The 17,759-nt window shown below is 45.1% G+C and overlaps 1 protein-coding gene across 1 annotated transcript in view; it reads right to left on the reverse strand.

Moving 5' to 3' along the window:
• brsk2a (BR serine/threonine kinase 2a) overlaps nucleotides 1-17,759 on the reverse strand; it is a gene marked incomplete at both ends in the record, with an annotated part of 414,243 nt that overhangs the window by 154,284 nt on the left and 242,200 nt on the right. The window contains one exon of the mRNA XM_084169332.1: nucleotides 2,567-2,652. Coding sequence (XP_084025458.1) covers nucleotides 2,567-2,652 — 86 coding nt within the window. The remainder of the gene's footprint in view (nucleotides 1-2,566; nucleotides 2,653-17,759) is intronic.

The raw sequence follows: 17,759 nt of genomic DNA on the forward strand, positions 1-17,759 counted from the left end.
AGCCCACTCCTGTACTCCCTGTTCACCCATTACTGCATGGCCAAGCACGCCTCCAACTCAATCATCAAGTTTGCAGACGACACAACAGTAGTAGGCTTGATTACCAACAATGACGAGACAGCCTACAGGGAGGAGGTGAGGGCTCTGGGAGTGTGGTGCCAGGAAAATAACCTCTCACTCAACGTCAACAAAACAAAGGCGATGATCGTGGACTTCAGGAAACAGCAGAGGGTGCACCCCTCTATCCACATCGACTGGACAGCAGTGGAGAAGGTGGAAAGCTTCAAGTTCCTTGCCGTACACATCACTGACAAACTGAAATGGACCACCAACACAGACAGTGTGGTGAAGAAGGCGCAACAGAGCCTCTTCAACCTCAGGAGGCTAAAGAAATGTGGCTTAGCACCTAAAACCCTAACAAACTTTTACAGATGCACAATTGAGAGCATCATGTTGAGCTGTATCACCGCCTGGTATGGCAACTCCACCGCCCGCAACCGCAAGGCTCTCCAGAGGGTGGTGCGGTCTGCACAAAGCATTCCCGGGGGCAAACTACCCGCCCTTTAGGACACCTACAGCACCCAATATAACAGGAAGGTCAAAAAGATCATCAAGGACATTAACCACCCGAGCCACTGCCTGTTCACCGCACTATCATCCAGAAGGCGAGGTCAGTACAGGTGCATCGAAGCTGGGACCGAGAGACTGAAAAACAGCTTCTATCTCAAGGCCATCAGACTGTTAAACAGCCATCACTAGCACATTAGAGGCTGCTGCCTATAGACATAGACTAGAAATCCCTGGCCACTTTAAGAAATGGAACACATGCATTATCTCATATGTATATACTGTATTAATATTAAAGTCAGACAGAGTTTGGGAAACCCTGATGTAGATAATAGGTTGCCATTTGGGACGTACCCTCAGTCTTGAGAGGTGGTTAACACAATTTTCTCCATTTATACATCTTTATTCAATGCAGGGTATCTTTAATACTAAAATAAAAAATGTAATATTATTGCATAGATTCATGTGTCCATAGAACATTCTTCCAAGAGTCTTGATGATCATCCAGGTGCTTCCAAGTGCTTTTTGTCAAACTTGAGTCAACTTTTTGGACAACATAGGTCCCCATTATGCCTGGTGAAAACCAAACACCTCATTCCACAGTAAGAACCTTATCCCAACGGTCAAGCATGGTGATGGTAGTGATTTGGGGATGCTTTGCTGCCTCAGGACCTGGAATACTTGCCTTAATAGAAGGAACCATTAATTATGCTCTGTATCAAAGAATTCTACAGGAAAATGTCAGGCCATCCGTCTGTGAGCTGAAGCTGAAGCGCAGCTGGGTCATGCAGCAAGACAATGATCCAAAACACACAATCAAGTCTACATGAAAATGGTTAAAAAGCAACACATTTGAAGTTTTGGAAGTCCAGACCTAATCCCAATTGAGATGTTGAGGCAGGACATGAAATGAGCAGTTCATGCTTGAAAACCCACAAATGTTGCTGAGTTAAAGCTGTTCTGCACGTAAGAGTGGCCCAAAATTCCTCCACAGCAATGTGAGAGACTGATCAACAACTACAGGAAGCATTTGGTTGCTGTCATTGCAGCTAAAGGTGGTACAGTCAGTTATTGTGTGTAAGGGGGCAATTACTTTTTGGGACGCAGAGGAGTCCTCTGGAGAATACAGCTACAGCACCAGACTGATGGACCTGTCACTCACCATAGCTTATATTAGCTTATGTGTGTGCGCGTGTACGTGTTAGTGTTTGTCTGTGCATGCACACGTTCGCACGCATTGGATGTGTGTGAGTGTGTGTGTGTATGTTGCAGGCCCAGACTGATGAGGCTGTCACTCTCCATGGCTAATGTTCGCTAATGCAGTGGCGTCGTGGACTGTGTCGCAAATGGCACTCTTTTCTCTATTAAGATCACTTATTTTCAACAGGGCTCATAGGATTCTGGTCAAAAGTAGTGCACTGTATAGGGAATAGGGTGCCATTTGTGAGGCATACTCTGATAAGGCCGTCGTAGTGTTTACATAATAGAGGCTTTCTGGCCCTATTAGCGAACTCTCAAACGAGCGTGAATAAACGACTAGCTTCACGCTAATGGGCCATCAACCATTCTGTCACATTCAGTGTTGCTTGTAACCAATCAGATGGTTCGCTTTGATCTCTAAGGGCGGAGCCTAACAGAAAGGGTTAGCCCTAATTGGCTGTTTGGCTGTCAAACTCAGAGGGTTTGATGTTATTGACTGTCACGTGTTGGGGGAGACATCCAGTTAATGTCATTTGCTGTCATATCCAGTACTATTACAGATGACCGGGACCGACACATTGGCTGGTAAAACAGGAAGTAGCCCCTGACTCTCAAGGATGAAGAGGTGTATCACGGTGTATCATTGTATCATGTGGTGTATCACTTCTGTTACCTTCAATATTACAATACCAATACAATTAGCAATTTGGACACTAAGTAGACTTCAGATGCTAATACCCTCCCCCATATAGGAACATAACAATTAGATTGAATTCATAGAGACGATGACGATACTCACAAGTATTTCTTATTTTCGTAGACGTCGTGCAGCTTTAAAACGTGAGGGTGTTCTATGAGCTTCAGAATCGCTATTTCCCGCTCAACCTGTAAGAGAAAAACAAAACACAGAAAAAATAGTTTATCCTCATCAAACCTGTACAGGGGACTGACAACTGAGCACATAGGCTTCAGTAATCATCAGAGCTGAATTATGACTCGTACCAGAGATGAGTTTCCCAAAAACGTCATAGCATTAAAGGGATATTTGAGTTAATAGTCCACTGTTTATTACTCCACTGTTAAAACAATCCCCCCAAAATTGTCACCAGTCATGCACTTTCAGTACAGAGCAAAAATGGTGATGATGATGCAAAACTATCCCTTTAAGATAATTTTTACTCCATTGCCTACAAACGTTTTCGGGAAGCTATGAAACTGTCGAGAAATTCACCCGACATTATGCGATACTGTTTCTTGACAGCATCAAATAAAGCTGTTCACCTGACCATAAACAAAAATAATATGTATGTTTATAGGGTACAGACAAGTTGTCAGGACTATATACACTGAGTGTACAAAACATTAGGAACAGGTGAATCCGGCTGAAATCTATGATCCCTTATTGATGTAAATTATTAAATCCACTTCAATCAGTGTAGATGAACGGGAGGAGACAGGTTATAAGTATTTTTAAGCCTTGAGACAATTGAGACATGAATTGTGTAAGTGTGCCATTCAGAGGGTGAATGGGCAAGACAAAAGATTTAGGTACTTTTGAACGGGGTATGGTAGAAGGCGCCAGGCACCCCAGTTTGTGTCAAGAACTGCAATGCTGCTGGGTTTTCACGCTCAACAGTTTCCCGTGTGTATCAAGAATGGTCCACCACCCAAAGTACATCCAGCCAACTTGACATAACCGTAGGAAGCACTGGAGTTAACATGGGCCAACATCCCTGTGGAACGCTTTCGACACCTTTTAGAGTCCATGCCCCGACAAATTGAGGCTGTTCTGAAGGCAAAAGGTGGGGGTGCAACTCAATATTAGGAAGGTGTTCCTAATGTTTGGTATACTCAGTGTAAACACATTACTGAAAACTTTACCAACTCCACAAAGTCCCTTTCTTAATCGCTCCACTGGATAGTGTCGAGCTATCCTTTTGCTGCTCTGCTGTCTCTGATCCCAGATTATCCACTAGTCAGGTCACACCTATAGGGTTCATTTCACACTGCACCTAAACACTGCTCTCAGGTCAGTGGGCACAGAGACTGGTTTCTGAAATTAGCTGAACAGGCACAGGGTGGCACAGTGCCACAGGTATTCTTTTACTTTTCCCGTAGAAAAACTATACCCCAAGTATAAATACAGTAATGTATACACACTTAATAAAATTAAATAAAACGCTTTGAGCAAAATAGTTTTTTTTTTACTTTATCTGCGCATTCTAAAAATACCTCTGCCAAAACGAAGGGTCTACAAAGGTGATTTGTTTGTTACGTCATCGGCCGTAACCAGTAGCGTAGCCAGGCTTTTAATTATAGTACCAAAGTATGAAAAAGTAGATAAATATATTTTAAAACGACATAATCAATAGCTCTAAAATGTACTATGTAATTTCAACAAATCTGAGAAATCACCTCTGCTGCCACTGAAGGTTATGCACATTGTCGATGATTAATGTCCAAACAGTTCGTCATTTATAACCCCCCAAATGGGGCCCATTTCTCCATCTGCACATCTTTCGAGAAATTACTTTTCTTTCATTTTTGAGTTTCTAAAGTACTTGACAAAGTACCATAAAAATAAAAACAGTTCATATAACTAATTAAAAACATTGCTTAAATGGACTTTCATCTGTGACATGTTTGGATTTGGCCTATTCTTTGGACATTTCTAAATTAATTGATAATTCCACATTGACAATTGCACGATGATTGAGTTTTTACCACAAGACATATGACGTGTTTGGTGAGTAGGCTATGCTTCCTATAGTGTTCTTTTCTGAATCTTGTTTTTGAAATCTGAAAGCAAAACGCCATTCTATATCAGGTGATTAGGCTAGATGAATGTGTGCTATAGCCTAATATGCCCACAGGGTTCGGTGTCCTTTTGCTTATCTTCTTCGTCAATAGAAGTCAACGGCTCGGACATATAAGGTTGGATCTGTTGACTCTCTCCTCACCTTCCAAGGGAAGTGAGTTTCTCTCAGGGATGTAGTCAGACACAAAGCTGCTCTTGCTGTCACTATGGTCTGTGTGTACCATGGTTCCACGGGTGTTGTGTTTTCGCAAATCCAGTGGCCAGTGGAAACAAAGGCTCATGTATACGCCCACCGCTCACTTGTGCCACGTAATGATTGACCTTGTACCTACCGCAAGGTGCTATTGTCAGTTAAATCACGTAATAGAGAGGTGAAAAGGATCTTGGAAGGCACTGGTGTAGCACACGAAATTAGCTTTAAAACTGCATAATGTTCTCTCACCCTCATGTCAAAATGTGTAGAATAGCAGGAAATTAGCTCTAAAACAGCAACTTTTTCGTTCAGCCTCATGGCAAAATGTGTAAATCGAAATGAGATTGGGGGGGAGGGGGTGGGGGGGGTTGCTCGGACCTTGCGCAAAACTGAGCTACACCACTGCTGGAGGGCTACTTTAAGGGCTGTTCCAGGATCATGTGAGTAGGACACAGAGCTACATGGGAATGGGCTGACTGGCATATCAAACCATATGTTTGAACAGAGATAATGCTGTAGCTAAAACTGGCCTTAGGTCAGCTAAACAGGGCACAGCGCCACAGAGCAGAGTTTTAAAGACTGTTCAAGGATCAAAGAAAAGAGTTGACTGGCATACAAAATCAGCTGACAAAAGAGGCTGGGAAATGGCAGATAGAGGCCACCAGGTTAGAAAACATAACTATGTTATTAAACGGAGTGGCTGTGGATCCGACTTCTCTGCACCCCTCTTCCCGACAGCTTCTGTGCATGTGTGGGATTCTCTACTTTACTCACAGTCTTTGCTATACTAGTGTGGCTGCTCAGAGAACAGGCTAATCTGGCGAATGGTGCTTGTTTAATAAAATTAGATCAAAGCTGAATCAATGTCTGCAAGATCAAATAATGATAGTATTCTACATAACATAACCAAATATAATAGCATAGTATAACGTTAAACTGTAAGACCCAAAAAAGCATGCATGACTAGGCAAAACACTGTATGTGATTTCATTGAAACTAAACACAGGTATGCTACAGTTTGTTAACACCATCTGCTCAAAAATGTACTCACTCTACATAAGTCAAAACAACACTGTAGTACTGCTTCCACTAGTGGAGGCTCCTCAGAGGAGGAAGGGGAGGACCATTCTCCTCAGTGATTTTCATAAAAATTCAAGTTGTAAAACATTAAAAAGGTTATCATTTTTAGATAAAACCATACTAAATATAATCACGTCACTAAATAACTGATTAAAACACACTATTTTGCTAAGAAGGTCTACAGTAGCCTCAACAGCACTCTGTAGGGTAGCACCATGGTGTAGCCGGAGGACTGCTAGCTTCCGTCCTCCTCTGGGTAAATTGACTTCAATACAAAACCTAGGAGGCTCATGGTTCTCACCCCCTTCCATAGACTTACACAGTTATTATGACAACTTTCGGAGGACGTCCTCCAGCCTATCAGAGCTCTTGCAGCATGAACTGACATGTTGTCCACCCAATCAATGGATCAGATAATTAATCTAGTACTGAAAGCATAAGCTACAGCTAGCTAGCACTGTAGTGTATAAAATGTGGTGAGTAGTTGACTCAAAGAGAGAGAAAGACAATAGTTGAACAGCTTTGAACAAATTAATTTCTTCCAAAATGAAGGAGAAGGAAGAAAGAAATAGAGAGAGAGAGGGATTGCTATTTTTTTTCACTTTCAGTTTCACTTACTTAGCTAGCAAATGCAGCTAGCTAGTTTAGCCTACTGAAACACCCTGCTCAAAAAGAGGGATGCTATGTTAACTAGCTGGCTATGACTTTCCAACACAACCAAAAGGTAAACTTTTGGTATTACAAATGTATTGCCAGTGCTTACTGGCTGTACACTAACGTTACTGCATGATTGTAGCGGATTTACTAACGCGTTAGTTCTATTAGCTATGCTGACTATGACGCTACTTTAGCTAAATGGTGACAACGATGTAGGCTGTGTGTAGCGGTTTGGCTTGGAAAGTTTTTTTTTGCCTGGTCACATACAGCTGATGTGTTGTGCATTGAAGTCCACAAGCGAAGGAATACAACATGGCTGTTATGAGAGTGAACTCTGTTTATGCGTGATCAGGGTTGTATTCATTCCGCCGATTCTGTTGAAAAACGTTTCTTAAACGGAAGCAAACTGAACAAAACGGGGATAAACAACTGTTGGACTAATGATTACACCCTATATCAGCTAGATGCAGGCACGAGTGTGCAAGGCGGCATTGAATGTCACTGTCTGTCACCTCAAATTTGTCTCTCGACCTGTGTGAACCTACGTTGTAAACTTTCATTCATAAGCTAGGTTGTAGCAACCTCATGATGGGTATAGGGAAAATTAGAGTATCATGAAGTAGCCTAAACCTATCACTGTTACATTGAACTGGGTGAATGGAATATGAATGAGAGTCATCCAATATGCTGTAATAGAAATAAGGCCATGCTCATGAAAATAAAAATAGTCCTTCCTCATCTTAAACGGCGCTGGCTTCCACATAGAATTGATGGTATTTTGCCTGTAAAAAAAAAAAAGGGCAATGTTTATATGAACCCCTTACAAACATGCTAATTTTTAGCACATTTTTGCCTGCATATGCCTTTTCTACCTCACGTGCACATGCATGTCGGGGATGAGTGGTAGCTTAGTAGACCTAGATGTGTGCAGATGTGGGTGGGCGTCTATTTTAATAAATCCATTGAAAATATACACCATCAAAAATAAATCCATTCATTCGTTTAGGCAAGTCCTAAGAAACTTTATAAGACTACAAAAATGTATTTTCAAAACAATAGAAGAGCATCATTTCTGAGTTTAATTATAATAATAATATAATATGCCATTTAGCAGACACTTTTATCCAAAGCGACTTACAGTCATGCGTGCATACATTTTTGTGTATGGGTGGTCCCGGGGATCGAACCCACTACCTTGGCGTTACAAGCGCCGTGCTCTACCAGCTGAGCTACAGAGGACCAATTACGCCTATGTTATGGGTCAGTGCAGCCATGGCTGCACCATCCAAATGAAATCAATAGTTTGTTATTTTGTTCATTAAACAGACAAGACACACCTACCCGATCACAGTCCACACACACATATTTTATAGTAAGAATATAATATAACAGAGTACAACACAACTAATATTTTCCCACACCTTTGTGTCACGGAAAAGATCTCAAGACGATCTAAATGCATATCCACATGAAACTGATTGAGATCAAATGGTTGTCATGCAGATACTGTATGAACGTTTCACCAGTAAAACTTGACTAATTATAATTTACGATTGACAGTGGGAAATGTGAATGGAGGGTGACCATAAAAATGTGTGCATAAAGTAGAGGTAAAGAAACATGCACAGAACATGATTTGGATCTTCAGCTCTGGGGAAAAGAGATCCAGTACAGGGCAGTTACCTACAGATCCGCAGCCTTAATTAAAACGGGAAATAGGGAACTGTGGTGTACATGTGGAGGCTGGTGTTGGGAGAAATGGGAAAGACAGGCTCATTGTAGGCTAATGGCTTGAACGGCATCAAACATAAAAGTGGTGTTGACAGTGGAGTTAAAGAGTAAAGAGACAAAGAGAGTTAGTTTGTCTTATGTCACAAGGTCTCCTGCACGAAGCGATAATACAGGGGTTACTCAAATAACCTCTGTCGAAACAAATCTTGGGAGTTAGCTCATGTTATGTCAATCAATCAATCAAATGTAATTCATAAAGCCCTTTTTACATCAGCAGATGTCACAAAGTGCTATACAGAAACCCAGCCTAAAACCCCAAACAGCAAGCAATGCAGATGTAGAAGCACATCTATGTGACAACGCTGCGGTCTTCCACACGAAACGACAACGCAGGAGTTCCTGAAATATCCCTTGCCCAAACAAATCTTCTGTTGGTTCGATTTAACTGAAACTGAAAGGTAGCTGAACGGCAATTGTGCAAATGTGCCAGAGTCTGATGTAGCGGTTAGCCCCATCGACTCCAGAACACATTACTTACCAGTGGCGACGTGGGTACAGATCCTGTCTCAGCCCTTCTCTTCTGTCTATCCCTCCACACTCTCACATTTCTGACTATGCTGTCTAATACATTTGCAAATGCAGGTCAAACAAACCAAAACACAAAGCACCCAGTAGATTCTTAACTCAATGCTCCACCATAATCAAACTGTTTATGTATAGTACAGGATATGGCTGAAGAGAGGTCCAGATGTCCACCTAGGTCTATTCAACCTCGTCAAACCTCCAAGCAGGCTATTCCTTGTACACTACAGGAGACAAACTCTGTACAAACAACAAAGAAGAACTTCATGGAACATGAGGAGAAAGTTGACAGCAGTGTAGAAGCAGAAATGCTTGTGTTTGGTTATTTGGTCATTATTACTTGCAAAGCGAAGTCTTGGAGACATGGGCTGGATTTGGAGGCGGCTGAATTTGCTTCCGCTGTAACCGCGGTGCTCAAGTCAGATTTGTGTCAGCGTTTCAGAAGGGTGAGGGCGGAGGCAGCGTGTGCACCTGCCATGGGCGATCAGCATGGAAGCACAGAGCCGGACGGATTTGGAACGCTCCCCTCGCATCTTTGGCCTTTCGCCTACTCACCCCTCGCCTCTGTGACCCTATGACCCTGCTTTGGTGCTCCCTCGCCTCCCCTCCCTTCGTCTCTCCATTACTACCCTCTAGTTGTCTCCCCTCTGCCCTGTGTACCCCTCCCTTCTCTCCTAGTCCCCTTGTTTCTCATCCCCTCCTCATCTTCCATCCTCTCCCCCTTGCTTATCCTACTCTCCTGCTTCTCTGATACAGGTTTAAGGTAGGGGAAGGGAAAGAAGGATAGTTTCATGCTGTGCTGCTGTCCATGCCCCTTTTTCTATCTCTGCTGTCATTTTCACTCTGCCTCTCCCCTGCAACGTTGCCTTCACTTTGTGTCACACAGTTGACTTCATGGACATTTCTATAGTTATTAGTGCAGGTGAGGGAAAAACAACAACCAGTACAAGGATAGGAAGCCATACAGGACAATAGGAAGCCAGCTTTTGCGAACATCTTGCGAAAGTGGTGTCACTTATTGGACTCATGCCGTATCAGTGGGAATTTGGGCTAGGCTAATCAGGGCTAATCCTGTTGCTAATGGGCTCTATCAGCAGCGCTACACCTTGCCCTTCCCCACCTGAGGCTGGGGTGTAGTGTGAGTATTAGCTCCCTGTAACACTTGGTTCCCCACTCTTTTATGACTGTGAAAGATGAGCTGTCGGAGAAATAGACTGCTTAGCTTAAGCCGAACAGCTTCGCCGTTTCAGTTAATTGAAATGAGAGAAGTAAGCAACGCCTTAATGTAACATATCTGCGTCCTGAATGGCACTCTATTCCCTATTTCCAATGACCGCTAGTCAAAAATAGTGTACAATAAAATAAGGGGCCATTTGGGACACTCCCTTATACTACACTCTACATTTTCCATTCTGTTGCTACATGATCCCGGCCTTAGGCGCTAATGCTCAAATGTACGTCAAGGTTTTATTAGTACTCTCAGATCCCTTAGCAGCATAGGGAGTCCACCATGGCTCTCCATCTCACTCTTTTCTGCGTAAGAGCTTTTGCCTCTTACCAGGAGACCAGTAACTCAATGGATGGTGTTGAAAATGGCTTCTGTTGGGAAAAAAAAAACATTGTTGGCCATTAACTCTGAGCTCTTCTTCCATCCCTCATCTTCCCACAACCCTTCTCCTCTACCACCTCTCCATCCAAAGTACTATAGTGGCGACCCACTTTCTAAAATGTAGCGCACTCTCTCTCTCTCCCTCTGTCCGTCCCACCATCCCACCCTCCCACTGTGTCTCTCTCTCGCTCCCTCCCTCTCTTCCTCCTTCCTGTCCATGCTTCATTCCTCCTTAACTCCCACCCACCCTCCCTCCCACTCGCCCTCCCTCCTGTATACAGCCCACCACCACTCTCTTTAACTTCTACATCTGTGTGTGTTACACCCTTCCAACCTCCTCTCCATAGCACTTAATTAAGGCTTTATTGCTGGGCCACTTGGCCATGCTCCGACGTGAGAGAGGGGGAGGAGGGGGTGAGGACAGGGAGGATTTGGAGGGAAGGTGAGAGAGAGGGGGGAAGGGAAAGAGAAAAGGTGAAAGGGGTAAAACAAGGAGAGAGAGAGCGAGCGAGAGAAAGAAAGACAAAGAAAGAAAGAGAGAGAGAAGGTGAGCGATAGTAGGGGAGGTGGGCGATTGGAGAAAGAGACAAAGAAAGGTGAGGGATGGCGAGAGAAGGGGGGGGGGTAGTTAGAGAGAGAGAGAGTAAACAAGAGTAACAAAAGTTGGGCATGGGGGTAATCAACTGAAAAGTACCATTAAAAACCAGGAGGGTGGTTCTCACCTCTGTTGCCACTCTCGCTGGTCAACTCTGATAATTACCACTAATGTAACAACGGACCGTCATATATCTAATGGACCGCAATATACACCTAATTTCCAACTACAACAGAGAGGGAGGGGAAGTAACCCAGCCAGAGGGTGAGAGAGGGTGAGAGAGAGAGGGAGAGAGCGAGAGAGAGAGAGCGAGAGAGAGAGAGAGCAAGAGAGAGAGAGAGAGAGAGAGAGAGAGAGAGAGAGAGAAGGAAAATAAAAACCTCAACTCTTTCTTCCCGCCCGCCAGAAACCCCAAGGTCAGAGCAGAGGGGTGAGACTGACACTAATCCAAATTGGTTATTTGACAGGGAGATAATTTGTCTTGTCGATTAGCGTGGTTATCATTATCCAATGGCCATCATTAGCCATGGAGGTCAGTGGAGGAAGCCTGGCTGTGGAATAACTGATTGGCATTGGTCAGCTAGGGGGCTCTGCTATCAGTGTCATATCCTGTCTCACTAAATTAATCAATGGGCCGGAAACTGCAATGGACCCCTTGGCTCCATGCTTGGGGAAATTAAGCCAGCATGGTCGATGGCTGGATGCTTCCTACACAGTTGCTGGTCTATGAATGGATGAGCTGATAACTGGAATGGTCTGTGTCTGTGGCAGAGGAAATGGTGGTGGCGGCTAATCGTACATGACCCTGAAGTACTGACACTACCACTCAGGGACTTCGGCCAGTACTTTGTGTTGTTGTGAAGCATAGAATTACATATAGAACTCAAATATAAATCATAAATGAATGAACAAATGTGTGATTTAAAAGGATCTCTGTGTTGTGAAGTGTGTATTGAATCCCAGAGCGAGTTGGTTAATGTAACACCAACATGCAGCTCCAATATAGCAGCTCTCTCAACCTGGCTCTTACAGTAGAAACAGCATGTTTGGTATTTGGGGTATTTTATTAGGATCCCCATTAGCTGTTGTGATAGCAGCAGCTACTCTTCCTAGGGTCCACACAAAACATGAAATAATACAGGACATTAATAGACAACAACAGCTCAAGGACATAACTACATACATTTAAAACATCACACATAGCCTACATATCAGTACATACACACAATATCACTGTCACGCCCTGGCTCTGGGGACTCTAGTATGTTGAGCCAGGGTGTGAGTGTTCATTTGTTTATGTTCTAGTTTGTATTTCTATGTTGGCCTGAGTGACTCCCAATCAGAGGCAACGAGTGTCAGCTGGTTGTCTCTGATTGGGAGCCATATTTAAACTGTCTATCTTTCCCGTTGTGTTTGTGGTTTCTTGTTCTTATTTGGTTTGTGTTCAACCGTAGACATCACGTTTTTGTCTGTTGTTTTGATCGTGTGATCATACTCTAATAAATATATAATGTCCGCATTCAACGCTGCGCCTTGGTCTCTCCCTGACGATCGTGACAGAAGAAACCACCAGAACTGGACCAAGCAGCCTAGTGAGGAGCAGAGTGGGTGGACTTGGCAACAGTGGAGGAAGAGCTTCGACTGGGTCAAGCCGAATGAGGAGCTGAATGGCGGAGATTGGAAGCAGAAGAGCGAGAGTTGGGCGAGAATTATCGAGGCCTGGCCCACGGGGAAGAGAGACTCCCAGAAAATTTTTAGGGGGGGGGCTCACGACGTCGGACCAGCAGGAGGCCGCGATAGAGCGGCCCAGCGGGTTGCCAGAGGAGGCCGCCAGGTTACGGGGGCCACTGGTCGAAGAGGGGATGGAGGATGTAGAGGCACGGCGAGAGGTACTGGCGTGTGTTGCCAGTCCGGTCCGGCCTGTTCCTGATCCCCACGTAGGGCCAGTGGTGTGTGTTCCCAGTACGGTCCGGCCTGTTCCTGCCACTCGCACCAAGTCTACGGTGCGCATCGCCAGCTCGGCCCGGCCCATTCCTGCTCCCCGCACCAAGTCAGTGGTGCGTTTCGTCAGCCCTGTCCGGCCCGTTCCTGCTCTCCGCACCAAGTCTGTGGTGCGCGTCACCAGCCCAATCCGGCCCATTCCTGCTCCCCGCACCAAGTCTGTGGTGCGTTTCGTCAGCCCTGTCCGGCCCGTTCCTGCTCTCCGCACCAAGTCTGTGGTGCGCGTCGCCAGCCCAGTCCGGCCCATTCCTGCTCCCCGCACCAAGTCAGTGGTGCGTTTCGTCAGCCCTGTCCGGCCCGTTCCTGCTCCCCGCACCAAGTCAGTGGTGCGCGTCGTCAGCCCGGCACGGCCCGTTCCTGCTCCCCGCACCAAGTCAGTGGTGCGTCTCGTCAGCCCGGCCCGCTCCTGCTCCCCACACCAAGCCAGTGGTGTGCGTCGTCAGTCCGGCACGGCCCGTGCCTGTTCCACCGGTGGCGGGTCCGGCACCGGTCAGGTGCTGCGTCACGCCGGAGCTAGAGCAATCCGCTCCACCTGTGTTCAGTTCAGCTCTGGTCAGCAGGGCCAGACCGGACCAGGGGTACTTTGGGGGGTTAGAGAAGGAGTGGGGGTCATGTCCGGAGCCCACCCGGTCCCTCCCCTGTTGTATTTGGTTGGCGCGGTCGGAGTCCGCGCCTTTAGGGGGGGGTACTGTCACGCCCTGGCTCTGGGGACTCTAGTATGTTGAGCCAGGGTGTGAGTGTTCATTTGTTTATGTTCTAGTTTGTATTTCTATGTTGGCCTGAGTGACTCCCAATCAGAGGCAACGAGTGTCAGCTGGTTGTCTCTGATTGGGAGCCATATTTAAACTGTCTATCTTTCCCGTTGTGTTTGTGGTTTCTTGTTCTTATTTGGTTTGTGTTCAACCGTAGACATCACATTTTCGTCTGTTGTTTTGATCGTGTGATCATACTCTAATAAATATATAATGTCTGCATTCAACGCTGCGCCTTGGTCTCTCCCTGACGATCGTGACAATCTATGTCAAATAGGGGAGAGGTGATGTGCTGTGAGGTTTTGTTCTATCTATTTTTTTAAACCAGGCTTGCTGTTCAATTGAGCAATATTTGATGGAAGAGAGTTCCATGCAATCATGGCTCTATATAATACTGTACATTTTCTTGAATTTGAACTGGATTTGGAGACTGTGAAAATACCCCTGGTGGCATGTCTGGTGGGGTAAGTGTGTGTGTCCGTGCTGTGTGTAGGTTGACTATGCAAACAATTTGGAATTTCCAACACATGAATGTATCTTATAAAAACAAGAAGTGATGCAGTCAGTCCTCTCCTCTACTTTTAGCCAAGAGAGACTGGCATGCATAGTATTGATGTTAGCCTTCTGATTACAGTGAAGAGCAAGATGTGCCACTCTGTTCTGGGCCAGCTACCAGTTTTTCTAGGTCCTTATTTGCACCACCTGACCATATGACTGGGCAATAATCAAGATAGGATCAAACTAGAGCCTGCTGGACTTGCTTTATGGAGTGTGGTGTCAAAAAAGCAGAGCAGCTCTTTATCGCTGACATACCTCTCCCCATCTTCACAACCATTGAACCAATATGTTTTGTCCATGAAAGTTTACAATCCAGGGTAACACCAAGTAATTGAGTCTCCTCAACTTGCTCAACAGCCACATTATTCATTATCAGATTCAGCTGAGGTCTAGAACTTAGGGAATGATTTGTACGAAACACAATGCTCTTAGTTGTAGAGATGTTCAGGACTAGTTTATTACTAGCCACCCATTCTAAAACTAACTGCAACTCTCTGTTTAGAGTTGCAGTGATTTCACTAGCTGTGGTTGCTGAAGTGTATAGGGTTGAATCATCGTTATTTTGTATCCTGGCTATGGGACCACCAGTAAAGATCCTTGTTTCTTTGCCTACTGCCTAATGTCTATCCTGCACCACACCTGGGTCACACCTCATACCAACCCTTACACTGTTTGTTTCTTTAGTTATAATGATCATAATTCGTTTTGGTAGAATTATTTACATTTTTGTATCCAGAAGAACGACAAATAAATGTATTATTCTTTTTCAACTTGAATCAAACTCTGGACATTGGATTTGTACGCGTCAAGACTAACATTTCACCCCTCTCCATTGTGGCTAAATGATTATAATGGAAATTGTAATGGGACAATTATGTTGTGCAATTTAGCCACTACATTTAGTCAAAAGACTTCGCTGGAAAAGACTTCATTGGAATTGAAAAACTGGATTGTATGGAAAGAAGCGTAAGTAATTGAAAGTAAGTAATGGAAAGTTTGCTATTGGAGTGACTTATTTGGACAAAGGATTGAATGCACAGAACCCGATTTCCAATCTCCATTGCCTAATTGATTGAAGTGTGAAGATTAATGATATAGTGACACTGTTAAAGGAGTGCAGCACACTGGTGTGCTTATTGGTCCATGTTCATGGTTGCATATTGAAATATAGATATTGTGTTAGCCTATTGAGGGAATATGGCTGAAGAGAATTCTACCACTGCAGATAACGTTATGTATGGGGGCAACATGGTGCTAGTGGAGGAGCCTTTATCAGAAGAGGACTTGAAGGAGAAGTTTCCCAAATGCGCAAATCCAGAAGGGGTAAACTGGGAAAGCTGACTTGCAAAATAAACATTGTTACTGATCTGATGACTGACAATAAGAATATGGAAGTTGTAAAAAAACAAACATGCTCCAGTTCAATGAAATGTTGAATGGATTCAAATAATTTATTGAGTCCTATCATCACATGATACCTGAGGATGAAATAAAAAATGATATGTTGAATTGGTATAGTCCAAAATGGTAGCATATTAAGACATTTCCTGTTACTGTGTCCCAATGGATCTCATGTGCAGCCCCAGCACCAGAGAAACCTGATGAATGCACTGATGAGAAAGATGATGTTAAACCTACTGACAGTGTGTCCCAAACCTCCAGCCGCAGGTCTAACAGGAGTTCACGCTCAGGTGTATCCTCCACATCCTCAGCCTGCATCTGAGCAGAGGCTGAAAGAGCAGCATTAATAACAAAGGCTGCTGCTCTAAATGTTCAAACACCATCTAGAGGATAAGGAGGAGGAATTAAACCAACAAAAGATGGAACTGAGGAAAAGAAGGGAGACTCTTGAGCTGCAAATTGAAATAGCAGCTGCCTCAGCAAAGCTCACGGTCTGCAGGGGAAGAAAGAAAGGCCAACTCAACAATAATAGACGACATGAATGACTACTTTGAGGAAATGGCAGAGAGATACAGGATCTCAGACCTTGAATTTCACACAGGGCGGAGGGGCACTTCTGCCAGACATGCACCAAGTGTGCGTCCCAAAGAAGGATCCCAAGTCATTGAGCATATTGACATTAAATCAGCCCAGGCTCACGGTGTTTCAGCTCAATCAGAACAGTCAGGACACAGTGTGATTCCGACAGCAGCTCATGGAGAGCACACTGCTGCACAAGACTCTAACACAAGTCTGCAGGCCTATACAGAAGTAGGCCCGTCTATGCTGACCAACTCACATAGAGGGCCACGGGGAGAACAGGCAATACTTTCCAATTCACAGGACGGTGCTAAGGACATTTCACAGGAAAACATAGAAAACCCTGGCATCGCCATTCTCCAAAGACAGAATGAAGTGAACTGCTATGTTAGTCAAACAGCAACATCATTCCTTTCTGCCACCCTGTCACGCCCTGACTCTGGGGACTGGTATTTGTTGAGTCAGGGTGTGTATTTTCTGTGTGGTTATGTTCTATGTTGTATTTTCTAGGTTTAGATCTAGATCGTCTAGATCTATGTTGGCCGGTTTGGTTCCCAATCAGAGGCAGCTGTCGCTCGTCATCTCTGATTGGGGACCATACTTAGGTAGCCTATTGGCACTAGTGGGTTGTGGGATCTTGTTCCGTGTAGGTATGTTTTGTGTTCTACCTTGGACTTCACGTTTCGTTTGTTTATTGTTTTGTTGGTTGTTTATTCATTATAATAAACATGTACGCATATCACGCTGCGCCTTGGTCCATCCCGTCTGTAAGCGATCGTGACAGAAGATCCCACCAAACGAGGACCAAGCAGCGTGTTCAGGAGCAAACGCCGGGAATTCAACAGGAGCTTACATTAGTAGATGTCCTCCTCGGTTGGGGGAGAATTACGGAGGAGGAGGCCGTCCGTTACAGGAAGGCGATGAAGGAGGATGCCCAGGTAGGAGAGGAGAAACGGCGCCAACAGTGCCGACGACGGAGACCCGAGAGGCAACCCCAAGAAAAAAAAATTGGGGGGGGGGGGGGGGGCACACGGTGTGGACAACGAGGCAGCAGGAGGCCGTTAAAGGGCGGATCTGCAGGTTAGGAGAGGAGGCCACCATGTTACGGGGGCTATTGGTTCAGAGGGAGCAGGAGTTATTTGGTCAGAGGGAGGCACTACAGGAGGCTATAAGGGAGAAGGAAAGTGTAGAGGCACGGCGAGAGGAGCTGGTTAGGCAGCAGAAGGAGCGGGGGTTAAGAAAGGAACCCAGTCCCGCTCCTCGCACCAAGAAAGCGGTGCGTGTCGCCAGTCCGGACCGGCCCGTTCCTGCTTCCCGCACTAAGCCAGTGGTGCGTGTTCCCAGTACGGCCCGACCCGTTCCTGCCCCTCGCACCAAGCCAGTTGTGCGCGTCGCCAGTCCGGCCCGTCCTGTTCCTGCTTCCCGCACTAAGCCAG

This window comes from Coregonus lavaretus (assembly GCF_964263955.1).
Source record: "Coregonus lavaretus genome assembly, chromosome: 9".
Taxonomy (NCBI): Eukaryota; Metazoa; Chordata; class Actinopteri; order Salmoniformes; family Salmonidae; genus Coregonus; species Coregonus lavaretus.